The sequence below is a fragment of the Ictidomys tridecemlineatus genome, chromosome 6 (assembly GCF_052094955.1).
Source record: "Ictidomys tridecemlineatus isolate mIctTri1 chromosome 6, mIctTri1.hap1, whole genome shotgun sequence".
Taxonomy (NCBI): domain Eukaryota; kingdom Metazoa; phylum Chordata; class Mammalia; order Rodentia; family Sciuridae; genus Ictidomys; species Ictidomys tridecemlineatus.
In genome coordinates, this window is record NC_135482.1 from 109,036,518 (window position 1) to 109,059,990 (window position 23,473).

The 23,473-nt window shown below is 34.0% G+C and overlaps 1 protein-coding gene across 23 annotated transcripts in view; it reads right to left on the reverse strand.

Moving 5' to 3' along the window:
* The window catches only part of Erc1 (ELKS/RAB6-interacting/CAST family member 1), a 502,961-nt gene that overhangs the window by 402,455 nt on the left and 77,033 nt on the right, over positions 1 to 23,473 (reverse strand). For all 23 annotated transcript variants that reach the window (XR_005731973.2, XM_040281166.2, XM_040281167.2 and 20 more), the window contains exon 3: positions 6,379 to 6,795. Coding sequence is in view for 22 of the 23 variants with exons in the window: in XM_040281166.2 (XP_040137100.2) it covers positions 6,379 to 6,795 (417 nt within the window). In the remaining variant the exon portion in view is untranslated. The remainder of the gene's footprint in view (positions 1 to 6,378; positions 6,796 to 23,473) is intronic.

The window sequence follows — 23,473 nt, forward strand, 5'->3', positions numbered from 1 at the left end:
TACAGTAAAACAACAACAACAACAACAAAAACTAACAGTAGTAATCAAACAACACTGTAATTTCAACATAAACAAAATACAATGGTTAATTGAAATTTTACTTTTTCCTCTTTGGCTTTATAGGGAGAATTATTTGCTGCTATCTACAGAATCATGTTCATAAACAAAACAAAACTTTTAACAAGTCATACCATAAATATTACCACATAGAACTGTTATTTTAATGCTATTATATTTCATCAAATCTAAAATGCCACTGATTATAAGACACAACACTATTTTACATGCTGGAAAGAAATGGGGGGAAATGCATCAAAATAAATCCTGACACAATTTTTTATTATTTAATTTTTTTTAATGCTGACTGTAAGCATTCCAATTTCTCAATTAAAAATAATTTAATCAGACATTATTAACTGTTTTCATAAATTTGTCTATATTTGGCTACTCTTTTTCAATGCTGATTCACAGAATATTTCTGAAGATACTAAACAAAATTAAAGCTAACATGAGAAATATTAACAATGCTTATACATCAATTAGAGGGGTGACAAAATGAACATTTATGAGTATACCTTTGAGTACACAGGCAAATAAATCAGAACTGCTGCTTTACTGACAGTAACTATAAAATCCTATCTAGTATTAAACCTTAACTCATGAGTCATACTAACAATCCCTCACTTAACCTAGATTAAATTCATTGCTAGACTTTCTTGTTCATGTCTGCTCTCTCCCTGCCATCCCACACAATACTCACACACAATAATTAAAAGCTAAATCAGCTCATAATCCTCTTAATTAGACAAGTGGAATAGTTTTTCTCTGGCACTTTGAAGAAAATTGTCCTATTATCTGCAAGGATCTTGAAGGCAGGAACTTCGACTCCTAGAGGGCATGGATTTAACTTTGTTCACTGTTATCTCCTTATTTCTTTGCACATGGTTTGTATACAAGAAATGTCTGATGAATGGAATGAATTAATGAATCTAACTCTGGATACTTTCCCAACTTCTCATCTCGTCAAGCCTTCTCCTTGTATAAGATGCTGCTCTTGGTCTTTCTCCTATTCCCTCAAAACTTCCCACCAGGCCTTTGAAATTTGTTAACCTCTTTTAGAGAAATGATTTTACCAAACTGCTCAGCAAGATTGACTTCTTCTGTTTCTTCAGGTCTCTACTTTTTAAAGGACACTTTCTCAAAGACATGTACCTTGTTTAAAAAAATCCCCTTCCTAAACATAAATATTGTAACTACACCCATATCATTTATTTCATTATGAATTAACTGTCTCATCAGATTTTTTAATTCTAGGAAGACAAAGACCATGTGTTCTGACAGAAAAAAAATGTATATTCAGTGCCTATTCCAAGATGAAATACGTTCTTCAGGCTTAATAAATGTTAGATGAGTGAGAGACACAGAGATTTATTCAGACACACAAAGCGCTTCCTGTGTCTTACTGCTTTGGAAATAATCTTTATGTAACAGTCTAATCATGTTACAAAACTTTACCCTAAAATATCATTATAGCTTTAGATTATATCTTCTAGCAAACATGTTTAATTTTTTAAGGTTCTTGCTATGGTAATAAGTCTTAATTGTCAAAGATTTTATTAAAATCTTTTTGCTTACATTTTCTTCTAACGTTTTTATTTTTAAAAAATTAGCTCTTTAGGGGGCTGGGATTGGGGCTCAGCAGTAGAGCGCTCGCCTAGCACAGGCGGGACCCGGGTTCGATCCTCAGCACCACACAAAAATAAAGGCATTGTGTTGTGTCCATCTACACCAAAAAAAAAACATATTTTTTTTATTAGCTCTTTAGGGCTGGGGTTGTGGCTCAGTGGCAGAGCACTTGCCTCACACATGTGAGACACTGGGTTTGATCCTCAGCACCACATAAAAATAAGCAAACAAAATAAAGATATTATGTCCATGTATAACTAAAAAAATATTTTTAAAACATTATCTCTTTGGGGTTGGGCTTGTGGCTCCGTGGTAGAGCGATTGCCTAGCATATGTCAGACCCTGGTTCAATCTTCGGCACCAAGTAAAAATAAATAAATAAATAAAAGTATTAAAAATTTGAAAGAATTTTTTTAAAATTAGCTCTTTATTTCATCTGGCATTTAATGTGGTATAACTAAGATGAGTGTTTTCCAAATGACGGCCATTATACTCAATTCATGTCATCTTTAGATTAACTCTGGGTTCAATTCTGTTTCCTTGATATAGTTATCTACTTATGTGCCAGTTCCACACATTTTAATCCAATGGATCATGTATCATGATTTACTTAGGTAAGTCCACCTGCATTGTTCTCACAAATAAACCGCAAAACCATTTGGGCATGTTTCAAGAATATTCCCATTGCAGTTCTGCTACAGTTATAGATTTGGGGGAAGCTGAAATATTTATATTAGTGTTTCTAACTATGCAATAATGAAAATTATGCTCCATCCTTTTCATTAATGATGCTATTTATTCAATTTCCTTATCTACCTAACATTTCCAAAATAATGCCAAATACTAATAAGAACAAACCTCTTTGACCACTTCCTAACTTCAGTAAGCATTTCCAGTATGTGATCATCAATAAGCATAATACTGGCTACTAGTGTAAAATATGTGTTTTCAAGTACATTTATTGTGCTATTGTTTATTTAAAACAGTATATAAAATATCATTCAATTATTACTTTATTAAGAGTTTATTTGAACTGATTGTCAAAATATATAACATTTTACAATAGCCAACAAACACCATGAGATTCTCTTTTCCTTTCACCTAAAACAAATAAAATTATGTATTAAGTCATCCTATCATTCCTGAAATAAACTCCTTTTGGTCATGTAGTATTTTCCTTTATCTTAATGCTAACCCTATCTGCTAATATTTTATTATAATGTTCATATCTAAATACATAAGCAAAACTGGTTTGAAGGAGTTCGCCATTGTTGTTTTCTTTATTTTTCTACATGGGTCTCACTATGTTGCCCAGGCTGACCTCAAATCCTGGGCTCAAGTAATCCTCCTGCCTCAGCTTCCTGAGTAGTTGGGACTACAGGTGCATATAATAACATAACCTTGGAGGTATGGTTTTGACCTTTATCCATTTTGGGAGGAGAGAGTTATCCTTCTTTCTTTAAATAGATTTAATTATCTCTGCCAATATTTCAATTTATTCAACAAGCATTTATTAAAAAATACTGTGGACTTGTCAGACACTGGCACTATACACATAAAAAATGATTTGTGTTCCCATAAAACTCATATGTTGAAATCCTAAATCCTCAGTGTGATGGTATGAGGAAAAGGGGTTAATTAGGCTTTGAGGATAATCCTATTCATGGGATTAGTGCCCTTATAAAAGGGACCTCTCTTGCCCTTTGTCACCCTGTGAGAAGGAGGTCACAGGGAGATGACAGCAGTCTAAGAGAGAGGAAACAGGTCCTCATCAGACACTTGTACCTTGATCTTGGACTCTCCAACCTCCAGAACTGTAAGAAACAAGTGTTGATGTAAAAGCCACCCAATCTATAGTAATCTTTGTCATAGCAGCCAAGACTAAGAAAATATATAACCCTGGTGCAAAATATTATGTGAACAACAATGAAGAAATACATACGGAAGTGTACATATGTATGATCAATACATATATATATACATATACACACACACCCCAAAGCTACACAGGGAGACTTCACAGAATTGAAACCTAAAAATCTTAAAGGCAAGTATGAGAAACAGAAAGGAGAATAAATATTCCAAAACTTTTTTGTGAAGAAATCATTTACACTTGCTCTCCAATAATTGTAAATAGTATGTTTGTATTTCCTATAAGATGATGCTATGTTACTAATGGCAACCTGAAATTGTGTATTGGTATGATTATTAGCAAGGCCTACATTTCTTCCCACATTATGTACATAAGACTTAGTATTTGTAGATTTTCTTGTTTTTAAAAACTCATCCTTAATTCTTGGGTTTTCCCATTACTCTTTCAAATTTACCATATTTCTTATTGTTCCCTGCCAAATAACACTGTGGCTTTCTACAATCTTTAGCTATTCAGCATTTATGAACTCCAAAACTCAAAGAACTAGCACAGGCTGAAATATTTAGAACAAGACAAGCAGCAAAAATTTAACATTCAACATTTCATCATGATGCTGGTATAGTTTTCATGTTGCATGGTCTCTTTGAGATTATGAGAATTTCTTCAACACTGATCTACAGCCAGGCTCTGAGCTATCTTATTAAATTATAAAGTCTTGAATGTAAACTGAAAGAAACTCAGGATTTTTTGTAACATGGTATCTGACAGAAAGTGTCCTCAGACAATACATTATGGTAATTTGAAGAGTGCAGTATGTACATAGCTGAGATTAATCATAAAACAGTACATATTGCTTATAGTATAAACTGGCCCAACCACTCTAGAGGACAAGTGTATTCAAATTTTGAAAATGTACACACCATTTAAGCAAATTTCTTTTTATGAATTTACCCACCCCCCCAAAAAAAAAAAATCAAAAAACATACATGGATATATAGTTAAGAACATTCATTCAGTGCATCAGTGTTTTATAATACTGAAAATTGCAAATTTTCAACAGGAAAAGATGTTCAAATAAATGTAATGGAATATTATAAAGTTATGTGAAATTACCAAAATCTGTAAGAAATGATGGAGAGAGATGGACAAGGCAATTTATGGAAAAAAACATAAGACATCATATTATGCTTAGTTGTACTAAAACAGCAGGCATTAGTTAAATGTATATACTAATAAAAATTTTATTTATCTATAAAAGTTACATTTAAATAAATTTAAAATTAAGTTCCTGAGTCACACTAGCCACATTTCAACCGCTTAAAGAGCCACATGCAGCTATTGGCTACCATTTCTGACAGAGCAGATATGGAATATTTCCACCATTATAGAAGTAATATTGAATAGAAAAAGAAACAGAAATAATGAAAGAAATATATGTAGGAAAAAAAAGACTGCAGTGACTCAGAAGTATGAAACATGAGGATTACAAATTGGAAGCCAACCTGGGCAACTCAGATTCTGAATCAAAATAAAACGTAACAAGGTCTTGGAATATAGCTTAGTGGCAGAGCACCTCTGGGTTCAATCCAGTACAGGGGAGAAAAAAACTGGAAACATTTAAACAACAAATAATAACTTTTAGTTTTTAAGTTTTTGCTAATCTTATTTTCTAAATTTAAAAATAATCAACTACAATGGATTTTCTATGTACTAAAATAAAATTTTTTAAAAAACAATGAAATTTTTAGTAAATAAAATGCCCCAGCTATAAATAAAGATTGCAGATTAATTTTTTTCTTTTTTTACAAAAGGGGAAATTATGGAACAAATTACAAACTTAGAGAAGTATTTTTTCAATTACTACTTTGCTGCTTTGAAAATGTCTTTTTAAAAAATATTTTTTAATTGTCAATGGACCTTTATTTTCTATTTATTTATATGTGGTACTGAGAATCAAACCCAGTGCCTCACACATGCTAGGCAAACACACTACCACTGACCCACAATCTCAGCCCATATATCATTTTTTTTAATCTCTTTCTTTGCAATTTATTTAAAAAGGGATTACTGAGACCCACTAACAAAGTTTGGGGATTTTTCCCTGTATTCAAATGTGAGTTATCTTAAATCTGACCATAAGTTATTATAGCTATTAATTTACTTTAACGTAAGATGAATTCTTCTTATGCTTCCTTAAAATGAAGCATTACCTAGAAAAGTGAAAAAATATCAATAGTCACACAGATCAGCTCAAATCTGAGTTTCCTCTCAAAAAATAAATAAGAGTGTGTCTCTATGTCATTCTTTCCATCTGAGCCTCCATGGTAGCAAATGATTTTTATCTCACATCTTTTATAGCAAGGCAACAGTTTCCATGGAAACCACAAGGCAAACATCCACTACTGCTTCCAAGGACATTGTAAATACACGTAAACTAAGGTAACAGCTTACTTTCTCTTATTAATATTTTAAAATTCAACAATAGTTAGTTACTGCTTTTGTTGTGTTGTCTCTGTGAATAAATCTATAGGTAGGTAATTCTATGCCCTTCAAGCATCAACCAGCCTCTAGAAATCAGGTATGCATGCAGTGAAGGGCAGGAGATTCCAGAAAGCTGTGGAGCCAGCATGTATTCCAGATGATGTCATCTCTTACAAGACAGCAAATCAGAATAGAAATCAGTGAAGTACTTTAACAAAAAAGACAAAACCCCCTTCCAATAGCATGGTAGAGCATATAAATTTAACTAGGCCAAGAAGCTGATTAAAATAAGGGGGGAAAGGCAAAAATAAATCACAACCGAAGAAGTGGTCACTCACCTCTCTCAACATATTGTTCTCTTTTTCCTTCTGTTCCAAAAGGCTTTCTAGGTGGTGGACATGCATCTCTGCCTCTGCCAGCCGTCTTGTTCTTTCATGGTCTTCCTCAGTAGCCTTGGCAGACAGACCTTTGCTCTGCAACATCTCCAAAAGCTTCTTAATGGACTCATCCCGAGCATTTAAGGTTTGCTTCTGCGTCTCAATACGAAGCTCCATTTCCTCCAGGGTCTTTCGTAGAAGGAACAGCTCTTTGGCCTGCCGCTCATGCTCAGCATGCAGCCTCTGGAAGTTCTCTTCTGTCAGCTCTGCTACACAAGGTTCACCTGTCCTACTGCTACTGTCTTGCTGAAACAACTGATTCAGGTCCCTCTGGATCCGCAATTCATCCTGGAGAGCCTGGATTGTCATCTGCATGTGCTAGAACCAAGACAAAAAGAAAAACCCAAATCAGCTTTCCCCCTCAAGTAGCAAAAACAGAGCAGCTTGGGAGGAGCTGAAAATAGCTACAAGGTCTGCCTTCAGCAAATCAGGATTCAACTTATTCTGTTTTATAGTTTCTTTAAAAACAACTGAGATAATCTGCAAAATGTCAGTAATTCAACTTGCATTTACTCTCAACATGAAGTATTCTACCACTGAGCCACATCAATAGCCCTTTTTATTTTGAGACAGGGTCTTGCTACATTGCCAAACTGACCTCAAACTGCTCAGCCTCCTGAGTCATTGGGATTACAGGTGTATGACACTGCAACCGGCTCCAACATGTGTACTATTAATTTTTATTTTACTGACAAGGACACTGAGCTTAGGGAGGTTTAAGTAACCTAAGAACATATGGTGACAGAACTGGCTTCAGAGAATCAGTATCTTAATACATCTTTTTTTTTTTAAGATCTATTTTTTAGTTATAGGTGGACACAATATCTTTATTTTATTTTTATGTGGTGCTGAGGATCAAACCCAGTGCTTCACACGTTAGCTAGTTAATACATCTTTTTATTGAGAATCTTGATCTTCTACAGTTGTTAAAAATCTTTAAAATATGCTGGCATTTAAATGCATTTTAAGAATCATATTCATAAATTAAAATTAAAGTACCTAATAATTTATTATAAGTTTATTCTTGGTAAGAAAAAGTAGTGCTTTTTAAGCATTAGAAGACTACTTGCTAATAAAATAATAACCCAGCTGGAAACTATTTTAAAAAGCTGATGTCTTTGCATTAAAAACAAAAAACTGGGGATTGGGGTTGTTGCTCTGTCACAGAGCACTTGCTTATTGTGCCAAGGCCTGGTTTCAAGCTTCCAACCCAGTACTGCAAAAAATAAATAATATCCTCTAACCCTCCCCGACTCTTCCCTTTAAAAGTCACCATAAACATTGTGAAAAGAAAAATTAAAAGAGTTCAAAAAATATTTGTAACATACACAGGAAGTAAAGATTATTTTCCTAACATAAAGATGTCTTAAAATAGATTTTTAAAAAAATGTCCCAGTAATAAAATGGGGAAGGATAAGAACAACTGAGTCACAAGAGGGAATACACAGTGCTAGTAGATATGTAAATAGATACAATAAAATAAATGTAAAAAAAAAATAAAATAAAAAAGAAATTTAAATAACCAGTCAAAAGTATGGGGAAATGAGACTGAATGCTGTGGTGCAGGCCTGTAATCCCAGCTGCTCAGAAGACTGAGGTGAGAGGATGGCAAGTTCAAAGCCAGACTCAACAACTTAGTGACACCCTGTCTCAAAATAAAAAATTAACAGGGCTGAGGTGAAGTGGCTCAGTAGTTAAGTGCCCTTGGGTTCAGTCCCCAGCAATCACCTCCATGTACCCGCCTCCAAAAAAGAGTATGGGGAAATGAAATGGTTATTTCTAGACATTGCATGGTGGAAGTTTAAACCTGTACAGGTACTTTGAGAAATAATTTGTATGTCCAAATTGAAATTGTGCATACTTTTAATCCATCATTTACATCTTTGCCAATTTATCCTCAGGAAGAGTTTGGATATGTGTACAAAGATAGGTGTACAAAAGTACCATTCACAATAGTGAAGAATATTTATTAGTAGTTATAAATAAATAATTTAATATCCGTAAGTAGAATTTTATGCAAATACCTTCCCAATTTTTTATTGAGGTAAAATACATATAGCATAATATTTATCATCTTAACTATATTCAAGTATGCCGTTTAGTGGCATTAAGTACATTTATATTGCTATAAAATCATCACTACCATCCAACTTGCAAAATTGAGACTCTATACCAATTACACCAGAACTACTCATTCCCTTCTCCTCTTAGCCTTCTAGTAGCACTATTCTACTTTCTATTTTCATAAATTTGACTATTCTAGACAATCATGGAAGTGGAATCTATAGTTTGTGTCTATAATTGTATCTCATTTCACTTAGCCTAATGTCCTCAAGGTTCATCCGTGTTGTGGCATATATCATAATTTTTTTCTTTTTAAGGCTGAAAAACATATGTAGGCATTTTTAAAAAATAGGTTTGAATGAGTAAAATACATTCATATGACTCAAAATTGAAGAGTTAAGAGAAGGAGATGGGGTGTGACTGCTAATGGTCAAGGATTATTGGTGACAAAATGTTCTAGAAGTAGGTAGGGTGATTGGTGTAAAACATTTAATATGCCGAAAGCCACTAAATTGTATACTTTGAACACGTGAACTTTATGGTATGGGAATTCATATCTTAAAAAGCTGTTCTTTAAAAAAAAGCTCAAGAGGAATAAAATAAGTATATTAAAATGTTTTTAGAAATTTCCCCTCAATTATTCTAGTTTTTTAAAAAATGAAAATTACTTGGGGGGTGCTGGGTTTGTGGCTCAGTGGTATAGAGTACTTGCCTAGCACAAGTGAGGCACTAGATTCGATCCTCAGCATCACATGAAAATAAATAAACAAAATAAAAATATTGTGTCTATCTATAACTAAATAAAATAAAATTTTTTTTTAGTTGTAGATGAACATAGTACCTTTATTTTATTTATTTATTTTTATAAGAATCAAACCCAGGGCCATGCATGTGCTAGGTGAGTGCTCTACCACTGAGCCACAACCCTAGCCCTGTATACTCATTTTAAAATCAAAATTTGGATCATCCTATACTTGTAAGGCATGTGCTCTACCACTGAGCTACAGCCTTAGCCCCTATAATCTACGTTTTTATACTTAAAGATTATATATTGTGACCAGAGATTTTGTTAATAAATATAAACCTAAATTGTTCTTAAATTATGCAAAGTATTAAATTCTGTAGACTAGTTTCTTTCAGTGGACTGTGAGGACTATTTTGGTTTGAGTGCCAGTTCTGTCACCATGTAATTCTCTGAAGCCTAATTTCTTTCTTTACCCTCCAAAGTTACTTTTCTTAGTGAATTTATGCCAAAAAAAAAAAAATGAGAAGTTCAATAAGAAAACTGATTTCTAGGTATAACCATTCCTCCTTTTTTGAATATTTATCATTAATTCACAGAAGCCAGGAGAAGTATATGTTGGCTAAGGCTAATAGTGTCACACATTGACACATATGATTAAATCTAGCGTGGCAATTTTTTGATGAAGAAAATACAAACTACTGATGTGTCTATGAAGCTCTGCTCCCACCCAGTTCACTATAAATTTAAAACAATGCTCTGATGGGTGCCCTAGTAGGCAATTTTCTCCATTGAATACAAATCAGCATTCTCTCTTTAGGCTACAATCACGCTAGATTTATAAAAATTCCTGCCAACTGCTTTGGAAGATTAAAAAAAGAAGTAGGCTAAAAGCCAGGCTACTCCTTCTCCAGTATATTCACAAGAAGATAAAATGAGCATACTCACAAACTTCATATACATTTAAACAGATTCACTGATTTTAGTGGAAAGATCTCGTAGGAGAATTTCTACTCCAGAATTCTGCTCCTGACATTGCAAAATTATCTTACACTCCAAATTTTATAACACCCTACTTGTCTACTTTTCATTCTAAACTTAGCTTGATAAAACACTTAAATGTAAAACACTAAAATTTACTCTAAGGATTATGCTACTATTACACCAAGCTGGACCTCAATGAAATGGGAGGATTCTGAGAATAACAACAGTGAAAATTCTTCAATACCTGGCCTATGACTTTTATTAGAAAAATTATCATGATTTTCTCTTTCACATTATAATTTTTATCTATTTAACTTCCCAATCAAACTACATGCCTTTTGAAGGTATTAACTCCTACTTGCATTGTGTCCTCACCATATGGCACCATGCCTGGTACAAACAGATGGTCCTCAAAAAAAAAATTTTTTTTTAGTATTTGCTGAATCAATGAACTAATGGGATTGTTTTAATTTAGTTGTTTTTTGCCTATTTAACCTTTCTACCTTCCTAACTACATTGATAAGTATTGTCAGACTTAGGATGTTTTAGGAATAACATTCTGTTCACATCTCCTGTACATCTACTTATACTCTTCTAATATGTTGCCTATTCTTTATTCTCCATCATTAGGTTATAAATTGGTTTGAATTGGTTTCCAGGAATTTTATTACACTGAGATCATTCATCCATAGTTCTCCTGCTTCAAAAGACAAGAGACATACCAATGATGTCTCCTTTCCTACTTTTTAACTACAGAGAAGAAACAGAATGGAGCTGCAACAAATCATAGAAGGCATCATACAACTATGATGACTATATAGACACTGCTTTGCCACAAAAGTTATGAGATTCAATTCTGTAGCTTTCTTAGAAGTTGGTTCAATTTAACCAGCATACTACTGTGGGAATAAATGAGAAAGAAAGAACAGGAAAAAGGAAGGAAGGATTTTGTGAAGAGAAGCACTGAAACAAAGTAGTATCCCAAACCATACATCACAATAGTAAAAATATCACATTAAGCAATGCCAAGATTAAAGAGACTCATTCATTAAAAATAACATTAATTATTACTTTCTAAAAATGTTAAAACTAAAATTAATCACCAATCTGATTCCATAACAACCATGTCCTTAGTAATTAGTTTGAGAATGCTGTTGGTAATAAGCAATGGGAGGAATTACAAGGGTCTATAAAGTTACTGTTCATTCTAGCACCGTTTTCTTTTCTTTCTTGGTGCTGACAATCAAACTTAATAGAACATATTAAGTACATGTTCTACCACTGTGCTATACCCACCATCCCCCAAAAAATATTTTCTTGCTTCACACTCTAACCCCAAAATTTCAAGCATCTGTAACAGAGGTAAATGAGGTATACAAAATTTCCAAATTTGGTCAGTGAAATATAGTATATAAATCAACAACGAGAAAGAAAGGCAGAGAAAAGGAAGGTTAGGTGGTAAGAATGAGCTATGAAAGCATTAACAGCTCATCTTGGCAATCTGTTACTGCGAATGGATTTTGCTGAATGAACACAGATTGGAGGGAAGAGGCTTGGCTATCTGAGGGGAGTCCCTGCTGACACTCAGCTGTATTGTAGCATATATTGTACAGCCTACAAGGGCCAATTTAGTGTCAAGCAGAGCTGTATCACCACTGAAGTTACTGTGTGCTCAAAGCTCATCACCAAGTTATGGAATTTTTCCGCCAAATCCCATCCCCACTACCACCTTTCCTTCAGATTAAAGGAAGAAGCAAGGACCAGTATAGAGTTCATAACCTTACAGTCTCAAAAAAGCACTAACGCACAGTACTATTGTTTTAGGTGCATTCACATAAATTATCACTAAAATCAGCAGCAGCAGCAGCATTTAAATTAAGATGAAACTAAATTATTTATATCAATAATTATCTCTGGGGAAGAAATTACAAAAAGTATACATAAAGAGTATCTGTAAATCAAAATTATTCACATTTTTAAGACTTAGCACTTTTAGTAACATGCTTTCTTATAAAACTCAAATCCAGCTATTAGACTAATCCAAATGAAAGTCACTACACAAAGTAGCTGACAGACTTTAACAAGTAATCCACTTAAGAAGATTAACTGATTCCAGATCAGCAACATCGTAATTTACAAGTGTGTTTTTCAGTATACTGTACTGTATATATCCCTGCGACATAAGTAAAATATAGATAGCCTGATTAGTACACAAAAGAAAATGTCAGCTAGTTCTTCTAATGTTGAAATTCTAGTGTAGAGCAACTAGAGGCTAAAAGGTATATATAAACAAGTTTACAAATTTTGTCCAAAATCTATTTCATTAAAAGTATTGGGACTCAGGGTGTAGCTCAGGATTGAAGTGCTTTTCTAACATGCAGGAGGCTCCTGGGTTTAATCCCCAGCACCACAAAAGGAAAAACAAAAAAAGTATTATTTACAAATATAAATCAATCAACCTACCTCATTCCACAGCCACAGAGATGTTCCCCTCCTAAAGAAATTATCCTACTCCAACCAAAGAACTTCAGTTTTCAACTTCCAATTTTTCATGTTTTTTTCATATTATAAACCATAGCTTTCAAGTTCAAGGCTAGGCTAGAAAACTTCGCAAGAGCCTGTCTCAAAATTTTAAAAAGGACCAGGCACATGTCTATAATCCCAGCCTCTCCGGAGGCTGAGACAGGAGGATAGTGAGTTCAAAGCCAGCCTGAGCAAAGCGTGAGGCACTAAGCAACTCAGTGAGAACATGTCTCTAAACTAAAAAATACAAAACAATAGGGCTGGGATGTGGCTCAGTGGTTGAGTGCCCCTGAGCTCAAACCCTAGTACCCAACCAAAAAAAAAAAAATTAAAAAAGGTAAAGCATCACTGGTTCAAGCCTCAATACCTTTAAAAAAAAAAAAAAAAAAAAAGTGCCCCAGATCCATTACCACTCACTGCTGATCCCACAGCATTCCCTTTTTATTCTATCACCAATCTTCTAGCCACTAACCATCAATCTCATCTTTTTCAAGTGCTTTTTTTAATCTTATTTTACCTTATTATCTCCCCCTTATTATCTATTACCTTATTATCTCCCTATATGTTCTCTACTGATAAAACACATTTTCAGATGCAGATACCACAGAAGTCTCTTCACATCTTCATTGCTTCTACCTACATCTTCTAATATGTTGCCAATTCTTTGGCCTCAAAACAATAGTTTTGAATTACTTAAGCAAATCATTTGCTTCCCAAGACCAGTTTCTTCACCTATAAAAAGGGGCTGAATTCAGTATCTGTCAAACTTGCTCAGAGTTTAGTCAGTAGATATACATCAACTTCCACTCTTTGTTCCTTTTCTTTGTTTTACAGATTTAATTTAGACTAGTAATTGTCAGTCCTATCACATATTTGAATAACCTGGAAGGTTTGAGGACATTCCAGAGCCCAGGCATCAATTCCTCAGAGATTCTGATTTGACTGGTCTGGGGCCGACTTAGCTAAGAGTTTACTTTTCTTTTTCTTTTTTCTTTTTTCTTTTTTTTTTTTACTATATAAGACATAGTTGGACTAGGATTGTGGCTCAGAGGTAGAATGCTTGCCTAGCACATGCGAGGCCCCGAGTTCCATCCTCAGCACCATGTAACAAAAAATTTTTAAAAATAAGGGTATTGTGTCCAACTACAACTTAAAAAATAAATATTAAAGAAAAAGCACATAGTTGATAATTCCAAATTCTGAAAAACACTGGCTACAATTCTTGGTGCTGCATTCATGTTCTATAAATCTGTGTGACATCTGAACCTAGATTCCTTACAGAGGTCCAAATTCTGAAATCCAAAAATATCTGAAATCTAAGACTTTTTTTGCAAACCACTAGAAATCTCACCAGCAAACTTAGAATGCACAAGACTGTTTTTAGTTTTTATTTATCCTACTGTAAATATTTATACCTATCACAGAACAAATACACAAGAAAAAAAATCATAGGATTACATTTATGTACAAACTTTATGGTGTTAGGAATCAGGATAGTGCTAAGGGAAATAACCAGAAGAGGTCACAAAGGGGTAATTCTGATTGTTGATAATAAGATATTTTTTCATCTGGGTGTTACATCTAAGTGTATATTCACATTGTAAAAATTCAAAGTATATGCACTTAGGATTTGTGTGTTCGCTATTTATGCTATATTTCAATGTGAATTTTACTTTAAAAATTGTATGATACCATATTTGCAAGAATAAATCAACATGATCTGTTTTTCTCTGTAAGCTCTATTAAATTTTATTTCTCTGCAAGCTCTATTAAATTTATTTCACAGAAGTGGGCCAACAGACCAAATGCATTTGGAGTTTAATTGAAATAACCGAGCTTTGGATGGTTGCAGGAGGCCCTGTTAACCAATTGATTAAGCTATAAACAATTAACTAGATAAGGTGTAAACAGCTGACTGGTTGACAAACTAAGCTGCAGCCAACTTTTCTATGCATCTTCCATTTTCTATAAATACTGACAGATCAAGTTGTTGGCTGGAGTTCTCAGGAACTGCTCTGGTCTGTGAGCTGCTCAATTCATAAACTGTTCTTGTTTTGGATTTGTTTTGTTTTGTACAAGTAAACTCTACTAAATTTAATTAATTTAATTCTAAGAAAATCTCCTTTTAAAACCTCTTTCACATATCTCTACCTCTGGCTTACTATCTCCATCTTCATCTATCTTTCTCCACCATCTCTTTCTAATACCTTTCTAATACCTCAGACAACAATTTCAAAAAAGAAATGCCAGGCTGGAGTTGTTGCTCAATGGTAGAGCACTTGCCTAGCACAGGTTAAGGCACTGGGTTCGATCCTCAGCACCACATAAAACTAAATAAATAAAAATAAGGCATTGTGTCCACCTACAATTAAAAAGATACTTTTTAAAAAAAGAAAGAAATGCTATCATTGGGGCTGGGGTTGTGGCTCAGGGTAGAGTGCTTGCCTCACATTGGGAAGCACTAGGTTCAATTCTCAGTACCGCATATAAATAAATGAATAAAATAAAGGTCCGCCAACACTAAAAAATATTAAAAAAAAAAAGAAATGCTGTAATTGACCTTTTTAAAATATTTTTGTTGTTGTTGATAGACCTTTATTTTATTTATTTATTCATATGTGGTGCTGAGAATTGAATACAGTGCCTCACACATTCCAGGGAAGCACTCTACCACTGAGCCATAACCTCAGCTCTATCATTGACTTTTTGCTAATAATTTGAAGGCTTAAATAAAACAGAAAAATTGCTAGAAAAATAAAATTTACCCAAAATCACTAAAGGAAAAACAGTAAGTAAATATACACCTAGAGACTGAATTAGAAGTTTAAGTCTTCCCCAAAAAAGAAAACACCAGGAACAGGCAATTTTCCTAGCAAATTTCTAGCAAGAAACATGTAATTCCAAGTTAATACAAACTTTTCAAGAAAATAGGAGTAAACATCCCCACCAGATTTTGAGACTGGGATATCTGATAACAAAACAGAAAAGTGGCAGGAGAAAGCTGGGTACTACCAATGTTGCTAAGGAAAAAATGCAAATGAAGAACAAAAACTCTAACAAAATTCAGCAGTGGTTTAAAAAAAAAAGCATTGCATCTACATTAGAGAAATGTCTTTCTAGAATACAAGGTTTAACTTCATCATGTTAACAAATTAGAACAGGAAACCATAAGGTTATCTCAACGGACATAGAAAAACACACACAAAAAAAAATCAATATCCATTTATGATTTAACAAAGAAAACTCTCTCCAAACAGGACTATAAGAGATGTTCACTAACCCAATGAAGAGTAACTCCCAAAAACCTACAATATGAGAGAAATATCAGAAGAATCCATTTTAAAATCTGGAATGAGAGAAAGGTATCTGCTATCAGCATTAACATGAACATTCTTCTAGAGTTGCTAACCAACGAAATAATATAAGGAAGCAGAGGCACAGAGACCTAGGAGGCTGAGGCAGGAGGATTACAAGTTAAAGGCCAGCCTGGGCAACATAGCAAGACACTATATCAAATATAAGAATTTCTTTAAAGGGCTGGGAGTGTAGCTCAGTGCTTGCCTGGCATACATAAGGCTCTGAGTTTAATCTGTAGTACAACAAAAATAAAAAGAGAAAAGGGAAAACAAGGTATCCCCAAAATTAAAAGAAAGAAACAATCATTCTACAGAGATTGCATGATGAACATACAGGAGAAATTACTAACAATATACCTGTAACTTTAAGCATTCAGCAAGACTGGTAAATATAAGACAAAAATGTAAACATAATTAAATTTTTCCAACAGGAACTAATACTTTAAAAGTATAATTAATAGAGAAAGAGAGAAAAACTTGGTAAGAATGAAAAGGCACCTAGGATTTAAAACAAGAACAAAAAAGGTACTGTTTTGGGCCAGGAGTGTGGCTCAGTGGTAGAACACTTACCTTGCATGTATCAGACCCTGGATTCCATTCCCAATACCACAACACAAATAGCCAATGCTTTTATACAGAAAATTATAAAATGTTCTTGAATGTAAAGCAGAATATAAATATTTGTACACAATTTTAATATTTTCCATGGCAACCATCAAATAAGATGTGTCTACCATTCTTTTATTTTTAGAGAGAGAAAGAATTTTTTAATATTTATTTTTTAGTTTTCAGTGGACACAACATCTTTATTTTATTTTTATGTGGTGCTGAGAATTGAACCCAGCGCCCCGCACATGCCACGCGAGCGCACTACTGCCTGAGCCACATCCCCAGGCCCCTGTCTAACATTCTTTTGCATGTGATTTTGTAAAGCATCTACATTCTCTTGTAAATAGATAAAAGAGCATCACAAAAAAATTACTGAAGAAAATTTTTGAAAATGAACAACAGAAACTGTACATAAGTTTACTTAATGCTGTAGCAGCATTATTGTAATAGGAATACCACATGTAAAGGAAAATAAATTTACTTTTCAGATCCCACCAAAACTATCATATAAACTACAATATCTGTATTTGCTACCATTACTTCAAAATAAAAAATAAATATCTGTCTCCTGCTGTTTCTTTTTCTTTCTTTTTTTTTTTGTTTTTTGTTGGCTTCAATCTCCATCCTAGACTCAAAGGATCCTCCGGATTCAGCTTCCCAAACTGCTTGGACAACAAATGTGCACCATTGTATCTGGCTCTTAATGAGTTTTACTTGACAATTCACATATGCAATGTGAATCAGGTCTCTGATCATAGTACCTTTCACAATCATTTCAGCTGTCTATGCACGTTTAAGGGAAAGACATTTGGGTATCTTTTAGAAAGCACTATTGGTAAAAATTCAAGATATATAAATTGGACTTCATTAAAATTTAAAACTTCTTACCAAAAGAGACCATTACAAAAACAAACTGACAAGCTACATGCAGGGAAAGATATGTGGAAGGACTTGTACACAGAACATATAAACAATTCAGTAGTACACAAACAACCCTGTTCGTTGGTGGTGGTGTTTTTAATAAGCAAAACAGAATATTCAAATAGGAACGTATAGACTAGGGTGTATGAAGCTAGATGGTAGAGCACACATTTAGCATATGCAAGACCCTGGGTTCAATCCCCAGCCCCAAAAGAGAAAAGGAGACAGCATATAATTAGCTTATAAACAAATGAAAAGTGGCTAAGGAAATACATATTAAAATCACAATAAGATACTACCACTACACACCTACCAGATGGGCTAAAATTTGAACAATAAGAAATGTTGGTGAAGAAACAACCAACACTTTGGAATAATGCTCACTAGTCTAATAAAATTAAACTAGCACCTACTCTATAACCAAGCAATCCCACTCTTATATTTCCCCAAGAAAAATGAAGGTATACTACAAAAAGTGCTATAAAGATTTAATGCAATTCCTATTAAGGTTCTGATGATGTTCTTCACAGAAATAGAAAAAGCATCCATGAAATTAATTTGAACATAAAAGGCCCAGAATAGCCAAAGCAATCCTCAGCAAGAAAAGTGAAGCACAAGGCATGTAAATATCAGATCTTTAATTATACTAGAGCTATAGAAACAAAATATATTTTTTTGTTCTTTTTAGTTACACAAGACAGTAGAATGTATTTTGACATAACATACATACAAAGAGTATAATTTCCCATTCTTAATGTTATACATGATATAGAGTTACACTGGTTCTGTATTCATATATGAACATAGGAAAGTTATATCCAATTAATTCCACAGTCTTTCCAATTCCCACCCTTCCCCCCATACTCCCAAGTCCCAATCCAGTGAACTTCTACTCCTCCCTCCTCCCCACCAGCACCTATTATGAGTCACCATTCATATATGAAAGAGAAAATTCAGCCTTTGGTTTTGGGGGATTGGCTTATTTCACTTAGTATGATAGCCTCCAGTTCCATCCATTTACCAGCAAATGCTATAATTACATTCTTCTTTATGGATGAGTAATATTCCATTGTGTATATATACCACATTTTCTTTATCCCATTCATCTACTGAAGGGCATCTAGGTTGGTTCCACAATTTAGCTACTGTGGTGAACTGCTATGAACACTGATGTGGCCGTATCACTATTGTATGCTGATTTTTAAATCCTTTGTGTATGTCAAAGAGTTGGATAACTGGGTCAAATGGTGATTCCATTCAAGTTTTCTTAGGAATCTACATACTGCTTTCCTGAGTGGTTGCACCAATTTGCAGTCCCGCTGTGATAGTAGGAGCAAATGTGACTCCATTTTGTTTTATGACTTCATCCTATAAAACAACCATGCCAAGTAGAAGAGTCATGACTGGGGCAAGATGTTCTTTTTCTTTTGCTATAGAAACCTTTAAGAACACAAAACTACCTAATGGGGTATTTTTCTGTACCTAGGGTAACGGGGCTCTGTTTCTCTAACAGGCGTGACTGGGCTAACTGTGACTAGTTAGGCTTCCCTCCGCTTCCCTGCACTGTCCTGCTTCTGTAACCTGGCTTGCTTGCATTGGCTAGTCCTCCCAAACATCCCTTTTGTGGTTTTCAGGCTTGTAAGGAATGCCCTTGCAATTGTTCGGGGCTGATCAGGGGAACAGCTTTATGTTCTGGTCAGCCGCCACCGGTGTGCTTCAATAAAGGCTTGATTCAATTATATGTGAGTGGTCTGGAAGTCAGTTTATGAAACCCTGGGACGAAGCATTAACTATAACATCTGGGGGCTCATCCAGGATCCATTTCTTCCCTACCCTCATGCCAAATTTGTCTCCAATGACAGGCCTTTGGACCTCGGTCCGGGAGTAGAAGGGAGCTCCTGAGAGATGTTCCTCAGCCTCACTACGAGGACGACTCCAATCCGACTCTCTGAAAAGCCTACCGCTGGCCTGTCAGTTCTGGTGAGTCGACTCTTCTGGGGCAAAAGGTCAGATTGGACACAGTTGCTTACACCTTCCCTGGAACAGGACCAGACGCTGTCACTGTCTCCCTGGTGGTCTCCCTGTGTGACCTCATCTGTCTGAATCTGGGGCCCACTGGAGGCCTCCCTGGGAGGCCTCATCTGTCTGGGAGCAGGACGAGACGTCATCTCTGTCCCACTGGAGACCTCCCTGCGGGACCTCATCTATCTGGGGAATAGGATGAGACGTGGTCTCTGCCCCATTAGAGGTCTCCCTGTGTGACCTCAGCAGTTGTTGCTTGTCCTGTGTCTATTCTGCTGTTTGTCATTTCTCCAGCGTCTTCTGCTGTTTGTCATTTGTCCAGTGTCAGTTCGCAGGCCGTTTGATCTGTTTGCCTGGTCTCTGCCCCATTAGAAGTCTCTCTGGGTGACCTCAGCAATTGTTGCTTATTCTGTGTCTGTTCTGCTGTTTGCCATTTATCCAGCATCTTCTGCTGTTTGTCATTTGTCCAGTGTCTATCTGTCCGTGTGTTGTGTGTCGGCCCTTTCCTTGTTCTCCAACCACTCTTCTTTAATTAGGACTCCTTCCCTCCACCGACATCATGAGACAAGGAAGCGCTACAGAGATCTCCACCTGTACCCCTTTAACTTACTTTCTTAACAATTTTCAAGACTTTGTCTGTTGGTTTGTTTTTGTTTGTTCCCTTTGTGTTCTGTGTTAATTTCTACCTCAGTTTGTTTCTAATGAAAAAAAAATGGTTAAAACGGTTTTAACTGTGCTCACTACAGCTTGCATTAAAATGTAAAGTGCTGCCAACAGGACTAAAAGATTGTCAAAAGTAAAAGCTAAAAGTAAAAAAAAAAAAAAAAAAAAGGTATTCTACAGATTGCCTTCATTTAGGAACTGGGCCAGGTGGCCAACTGGATAAATCATGTCAGTTTCTATACAGGACAGATTAAAACCAAAGTGTTTTATAAAATTATTATTCCTAAATTTTATAACAAAAAGCATAATTTTGTCTAGAAAATACGGCTTTGTCTCTCAGTATTTGCAAGCATGAATAACTCCCAACTATTAAAAAAATGGTCTAAAGATTTTTCAATGTCAGGCTAAAAGTTGGTGGCTGCTATCCAAGAAACCAGAAAAAAACAGTTTAAAATGGGACCCCAACCTGGGGGACTCTCCCAAGGAGACCAATGAAGCTGCGTCTTTGGGAAGTTCCTCTAGGGAAAATAAGCTCCCTTCGTTTGTCTATGTTCCCTCAACTCTTTTTAGCTTTCATGAACAGGACCACCTCAGGAAAAAGGTCAGAAAACTTTTAAAACTCTGTATTTATTAAACTCATACTTTTGATCCAATATGCCTAAATTAATATGTTTTTCTGATAACACTCTGCTTTATTCTAAGGCCAATTTATAAGGGTTAATTCTTAATCTAATAGGTTTTAAAAAATAAGCTACAAGGCTTTTGTCTGTTTGCTTTGTGTGGGTGTACCGGTACAGTCTGTATACATGTATTGCCATGTCTACATATATTTGGTACAAAAAATTAACATATGAGCTCATAAATTAAAATTTTAAAAAATGGATCCAAATACTTTTGGTTAATATGATTTAAAAGGTTCAATTCAAATTGGGAAAATAGATAAAAGTACAAATGTCTTTAAAGTTACTAATACACAGTTTGTTTCTAGATGGTTAAACAGCTGCTAAAATGTTAATGTCTATAAAGTGTCTGATATTCATTGTCTCTAGGATTTTTATTCAACAACAACAAAAATTACTAACACTATTCAATGCACTAGTCTGATACCTTGTTTTTTAAAACAGATATGTAAATTTCATCTAAAAGTATATAAAATTAATCATAGATGTGTTTGTTAGAGACATCTAATTGGTACAGTTAAAATGCTAACTGTTAGAATAGACATTATGATTGATGTATGTATATAGGTGACTCTATGACCAGTGTGATTCTGCAGTCTGTACAATTAGAAAAATGAGAAATTATACCCCAATGATACAAATGTATGAACTGCCAAGATCATTGTAATGTCATGTGTAGATAATTAAAAAAAAAAGATGATTCAAAAAAAATGCTAACTGTTAAATATAACATCAAGTACTCTTAACTCCTTAAATTCCATAAGGTAAAATATTTAAACAATGTTGGTGTTTTCATAAATTGGTAAACTAAAAAGGAAGTTTAAAATTATTTTGTGTTATTATAAAAACAAAGTTACTATAAATTACAAAGTCCCAACAGGTATAATTCTACAAATAAAGAGTCAAGAGGTTTCAACTGTATTTCAATTAAAGAACTGTAAGTAACAAATATTTCAACTTATTAAAAGGAATTAATTTATCTAAATTCAAAAACTTATAAGGGTTATTTCAAGGTAAAAACAAAAAAGGGGGATCAATGGGTTAAAAAATTATTAAAAAGTTCTAAATATAAAAATATATTTAATGAAAAACATTTCCAGGTAAAAAGTCTTTATGTGATAAAGTATAATTATAATACATTTAAGTAAACAACAAAGGGTCTAATTAAGTAATATAAAGGTCTATAAATAAAAGAAATATTAAAAGGTTTATATGTAATTAAGTTGGTTATATGTGTAACAAAAATAGTTAAAACTATTCAAGGCTGTTTTCTAAGGACAAATAAAAATGTACTGATATATTTATATGTTAAAATGACAAAAACTTCTAAAAACATTAATTACATTACGTCTGTTAAGTTTTATCCCCTAGAACAAGTAATCTTAGAGAAATAAAGGTTTATACATCTGTGGCTAAACAGCAACTATTATTTTAAAGTATTGTCCTACATTACAAAGTCTAGATTTTCCTTTAAAAGCTAACCTTGGTTAATATAAAAACATTAATAAAAGTGTGGTATATTACTCTTCTTTACAGATTAAATGTGTTCATGTCTTTCAGGTATACAAGTCTTTAAGGTAAAAGGTTTAAAGGAACATTTTATCAAGCTGGTATTCTTCAAACTAAAGTTGTTATTTAAATGGTAATTTAATAATGTAATGGTAATTTAAACTTATAAAGATAATAGATTTTATTGGAAATTTATTTATACTATTTGATGTTTTGTAACCAAACTTTATGTTATCTTTTACTTTGGGATATAAAAATTTAAAGATATTTTAAAAAGTAATGAGAGACTAATCTATTTAAAGATTAATATTATAAAACATTTTGTCACTTTTCCACATGGAAAAAAAATGTTAAGGGCTCTCAGCCTTTCCTTAATTAATGTTTCAGATATATGTCATACTGTGCCAGCTAACATTCATACAGAGTCAGGAAACAATATATGTAAACTTTATAAAATGATATCTAAAAAGAGAGACAAAGATCAGCTTTAGAACTAAAACACTGTACCTAAGATTTGTAAAGAACCCTGCCTTACCTGAGATAAGGTTATGCCTCCCACCTTACAGCACGTCAAAATAACTTCAAAGTAGGCCAGATTTCAGCAAATTTAAAGTTATATTCAAAGATTAATTTTATTAAAAAGATTACTGTGATCTCAAATAGAAAATATAATGTATACCTCAGCCAAAGTTCAAAATTATATACAAGCTAAATATGTTTTTACTATTGCTAATTTCACTTTGTATTTCATTATAACTAAAAAAAGTGACCACTACACTCAGAGCAACCAAGAGAACTTTACTGTGACAGTGTTTGATTAACAAAAGAGAGAGAGAGAGGGGGGGGGAGTGCGAGAGACAGAGAGAGAGAGAGAGAGAGAGAGAGAGAGAGAGAGAGAGAGAGAGAGAGAGAAAAGAGAGAAA